Source organism: Pseudovirgaria hyperparasitica (assembly GCF_010093815.1).
Source record: "Pseudovirgaria hyperparasitica strain CBS 121739 unplaced genomic scaffold EJ05scaffold_79, whole genome shotgun sequence".
Classification (NCBI taxonomy): Eukaryota; Fungi; Ascomycota; class Dothideomycetes; order Acrospermales; family Acrospermaceae; genus Pseudovirgaria; species Pseudovirgaria hyperparasitica.
The window spans coordinates 1-4,334 of record NW_022985627.1 but is presented as its reverse complement, the minus strand read 5'-3'; the positions used below and the strand labels follow the sequence as shown (position 1 = coordinate 4,334).

The 4,334-nt window shown below is 47.3% G+C and overlaps 4 protein-coding genes across 4 annotated transcripts; 2 read left to right on the top strand and 2 right to left on the bottom strand.

Moving 5' to 3' along the window:
• Positions 1–267: 267 nt before the first annotated feature.
• Positions 268–882, bottom strand: EJ05DRAFT_506078 (uncharacterized protein; the record flags this gene model as incomplete). The annotated part of the gene is made up of 3 exons (XM_033747777.1): positions 268–293; positions 343–637; positions 685–882. The coding sequence occupies 3 exons, from the start codon at positions 880–882 to the stop codon at positions 268–270; spliced, it is 519 nt and encodes a 172-aa protein (XP_033594863.1).
• A 143-nt stretch (positions 883–1,025) lies between these two features.
• On the top strand, positions 1,026–1,676 carry EJ05DRAFT_446715 (uncharacterized protein; the record flags this gene model as incomplete). The annotated part of the gene is made up of 1 exon (XM_033742249.1): positions 1,026–1,676. One exon carries the CDS (start codon positions 1,026–1,028, stop codon positions 1,674–1,676), a length of 651 nt encoding a protein of 216 aa, XP_033594862.1.
• A 598-nt stretch (positions 1,677–2,274) lies between these two features.
• On the top strand, positions 2,275–2,884 carry EJ05DRAFT_481315 (uncharacterized protein). The gene has a single exon (XM_033745051.1). The coding sequence runs from the start codon at positions 2,297–2,299 to the stop codon at positions 2,477–2,479; it is 183 nt and encodes a 60-aa protein (XP_033594861.1). The 5' UTR covers positions 2,275–2,296; the 3' UTR covers positions 2,480–2,884.
• A 492-nt stretch (positions 2,885–3,376) lies between these two features.
• EJ05DRAFT_367011 (uncharacterized protein) lies at positions 3,377–4,334 on the bottom strand. Its single transcript, XM_033741118.1, has 3 exons — positions 4,170–4,334; positions 3,751–4,101; positions 3,377–3,682 (listed from the first exon to the last, which is right to left on the bottom strand). Coding segments are annotated over exons 1-3 (564 nt in total). The 5' UTR covers positions 4,172–4,334; the 3' UTR covers positions 3,377–3,471.

Sequence of the window (4,334 nt, the reverse complement as noted above, 5' to 3'; positions counted from 1 at the left end):
TCTGAACGACCTTACGTCTCATGGGGTGAGGATGTTTGGATGAACAGTTTATCTGCCAATTATGGGATGTCAAACGGGATTTTCAATGACGATGGAATTATTGCTAGTCATCCAAACAACTTTGTCACGGAGGTTGCGCTCTCCGAGGTTCTGAACCCCCTATCCGTCCATTATTCGATAAATCCGCCTGAATGCGCGATGATGAATCCATTATCTGTCAATTACTTGGCAGATATATCCGAAAGCGAGACGGCAAATCCACCATCTTCAACTTTCAACACTACGCAAGGTGCCTTTGCTACTTAGTTTCGCCCTGAGAATGGCTCATCTTTTTACACTCACTGGGGAGTTGTAAGAAAAACCAGATAATCAAAGCTCCTCCTTTTGAAGCGGGAAATGTCACTGGCTCAACACCGCTCAGAGCAAGATATTCACCGGGACGTATCACTGTATCGCCAAACATGCATCCGTTCTCTTTGTTCCATTCTTGTAGTGGTATCCAAATTGAGATTCCCTCCTCTTCTCGAATTCCCCTTTGTAGGGTGACCGGGTGGGACAGAGAATTGATTCGGATGGGAGCATGAGCTTTCAGTTCGACTGTTCTCCCAGGGGCCATTCTTTCGATGTTCTCTTCATTCTATAGCAATCAGCGCGAGTAGTCTTTAGGCGATATCTTACACTGACGCGCAACCATGTGTCGACTACCTGCTTGCTAAAGTTGTCTTCGTTCTCCAGTGTCTCAAACAGGTGCTTCATCCCTCGGCTTAGGAAGTGTTCATGACGCTTCGCCGCTTGGAATTTGATTCTCGCTTGTTGAACGACTTCAACGTCCACTGTTCCGCCGATATAGAATCGTGGATACGGCGCCTGGTGTGTGGGCATTGCGGAGGTTGTGCAGTTGTCCCCGCGGAAGTCCGCGCACGAGGGAAGGGCCAAATGCCCCACTATCACTCACGCGCCCGGGTTTGCAACCTTCTGAAACTCGAAACTTTTCTCTTCATGCAAATTATCGTCGGTCCACGAAAATGCAACACACCACAGGGCACATTTTGCCAGCACCAACTTTCAACAAAATACCTCGCTTCGAGCATCAAGTGCACGTAATCGCTCCAGCAGCCCTACACGCTATCGGAGAGCTTTTCATAGAGCATGACGTTCAACAGCACTATGGCGTTGGACTTCTCCATCGACATTTCGATCTACAAGACAACCAAATCATGTTACATCGTCTTAACGCAGGAGACATTGATGTCTGCTCTGTTTGCGATGTACACTCTGTGGACGCAACTTTGCTGGTTCCGCACTCGCTGTATTTGAATAGCATGCTCACTTTTGAGCCGTTCGAATACAGCTTAGGTGACACACGTGTACCCCACTTCGACACGAGCTTCCTTGATGCGCTTCGCGATCTACTTATCTCGTTGGCTTTGAGGGAGACTATCAGTCTGGTTCCTAATCCTAGCGATGGGATGCCAAATGGGATCATTGTTGAAAACACGTTGGCTGGAATTGAAGCAACACAGTCGACTGTACAACCTCGAGAATGGACTCCACATAAAGGTGACACCGCGGTCATAACTGGATGGCGTTTTCATCAAGACCAACTTGGACGTTTGCAGATTGTCGAGGTAAAGGAATGTGTTAAGAACGGAGCAGGAGTACATAACGTCACATAGACCATAAGAGAGAGAATGGCGCCTGATGCGGATTTGTTCACTATCGCTGCGCAATTCACAAATCATGCTAATAATCATGTTTTGTACCATGCATTCATTCTGATCATGTCGTGAGGATTGGAAATAGTCGGATATTGTTTCCTCTATTATCGACAACGTAAGGCAGTCTAGCAATAGCGTCGTTGACTTCCGTTTCCAGGTCGTAATCTGCCATTTGACCACTGAATACCACTTGCCGTAATCAACGAACACGACGGATAGATTGGCCACTCGGTGAGCAGTAGAATGGTCGTATCCGGGATGAAAGACACCGAAGACAAGGACGTTCATGATTTCCTCAATTTCTGATGAAAAGTAATGTCGGATTGCTGTCTCTTATGGCGATTTCAAGACTGGAGCTCGCAGTATGGACCAAATTGTTCGGTTCATTTGGGACTAGGGACGGCTTTGCACGGACTACAATACGGGTCGGCCTGTGGGAGATTTCTGTCGTAACCAGCGTGATAGTTTCGTCAATGCTCGCGAGGTCGGCCGCTGAAGTTTCATACTCTTGAGTGCCTGGCCGGATAATCTGTTCGTTTCTTTGTTGGTCCCTTTCCGGGCCCATCGCCGTTTCTGAAATGAATGATGAAGGGTTGAAGAATGATGAACCGTCGGTTGCACCGAATGATGTGTTGACTGATTTGAACGAAAAGTTGCTGAGAATTGGAGTGACAGCGGCAACAGTTAGGTCGGAGGACAGTCGAGCTCGATCTCTGTGCCCCGAATCGGGTATTACATTGAAGTCTGGATCGAGGTTATAGAAGTCATCGCGTTGCCGGAGCATCTTCCGCCGCCGACGAGTTTCGTGGCTCTCAACATGCCTTTCAAAACGACTTTGGTAGTTCTCCTCTTTGTCACCGTCGTGAAGCTCATCATCGGGAGAAATCAGAAATGACGTTGCCTCCCAATCACGGTCTTTGTTAGGAGCATGGACTGGGTCGGTATCATTTACGACCGTAGAACCATTTTCGTCGGTTTGGCGAATGGATTCTATGAGACTGGTACGCTGCTGTCATTGCCCAGAAGTTGGAATTGTACGGAAGATGTATGTGTGGTTGTGTTGCGAACATGCGGTGATCTGTGACCACAAAGCTTTGAACATGGAGAGAGGGGCGGCGCCTATATCATAAAGAGCTCCTTAAGTTGCACGACGTGGGCGTAAGAGGTTGGTAGTTGGACTCGTGCGGGTGCATGGTGATCTGTGCTTCCAATTTCAAATAAGGAGTTGCAGCTTACTATCACTTGTCACATGCAGAACGGCCCTTACTATTGCAGCATCAATACGCGCTGCCAGCACTAACCTCCATCAGTATTGAGGCACTATGTACGACCAGTGGCTGGCCTGAAGCCTCCACTTGAACAGGGTGACTGATTGCTATGGGACCCATGCAACCCTTTGCTCCGAGAGCACAACACACATCTCAAAGTTCAAAGCGATTCCGCGAACTGATCCCGAGGATGGATTCAGTAGCTTTAAGCCTTGTACATTTCTCTGCAGGCCATTGTTCTTATTATATCTATAGGCTGAAGCCGTTGTGAGCATAACCAAGGAGTCAGGTGACATTACCGTCCGTTATCTGACGGAGATGACGATATAATTATAGGTTGTGTACTTTTCACCTTCCAGGATTATGAGAAACCCTCCGATTCATCTAAAACTCTACCACACCAGGTCACGGACTGATCTGGGAGGCAAACTGCCATTTTGATGCTATTCCACGGCGCATGATATGCGTCTTGGAAAATGTACTAGCTATCTCTGTAATCCTCTGATGCTATATAAAGCTTTGTGTAAAACCTGATAATCCTTGCCAAGAGCTGGTGCGAGGTTTGAGTATGTCTTGCATTTGTGCATCGTTTCTTCAAGGAGTTTGGGGACTTCGTGGATCGGGGCAAACCCGTCAAGGTCTTTAAACCATACAGACTCGCAGCACTGTGCAAGAACCAAGCAATTTCCGAATTGACTGTCGTCTCGTGTTAGGTGTTTGATATCATGTGTTTAATATCTTATGTAATAATGAAGGATACTCACGCATGGATTGTGCCAAAAATATTCGTTACCTTTAGACGTGTTCGAATACCGTTAAAAGCTTTCGTACTCCGGATCGAGGACCACATACAAGCATGACTAAGCAGCATGCTCCTGATTGCTTTGGTACTAATGCCATCCCGAGACTGAGTTGGATCACTCTCAAGAAGATCTTCAAGTGAATTCCCCCAATCCGCTTCCCGGAGCTTTGAAGCCGTTAAGCTCTCTTTTGAAGATCTGATGTAAGTCCATGCTCGTTTAAGTACGTCTTGGTCGGCCCCCGGGCAATGGTATACGTAGTGTAGGTATGGTCGAGTAATGATTGTTTCTGCTCCATAGTATTTCGCTCGTAGCCTAGCAATATTCAGATCTAGGGAAGGATCATCATTATCATCCCAGTCCACGCCCATCGCTTTGCTCACATTTCGCCAATTATATAACCAATTAAGAAACGAAGGTATGCCTGTTGACGCCTCTCTGCCGAATGGAGGCTCGTACACGCCAGCTGGGAAGCTGTCTGGTGGATGGTCCCATAAGGTGGATAGATACATGGGGACCTGGTTGAGTATCTTACGGAACTGTATCTG

Excerpts from the sequence above, each read along its gene's own strand:
- EJ05DRAFT_481315 (XM_033745051.1), top strand. The coding sequence starts at position 2,297 with ATGAATGATGAAGGGTTGAAGAATGATGAACCGTCGGTTGCACCGAAT.
- EJ05DRAFT_367011 (XM_033741118.1), bottom strand. Across the intron at positions 3,683-3,750 it reads ATTTTTGGCACAATCCATGC|TCAATTCGGAAATTGCTTGG; the intron begins GTGAGTATCCTT and ends ACGAGACGACAG.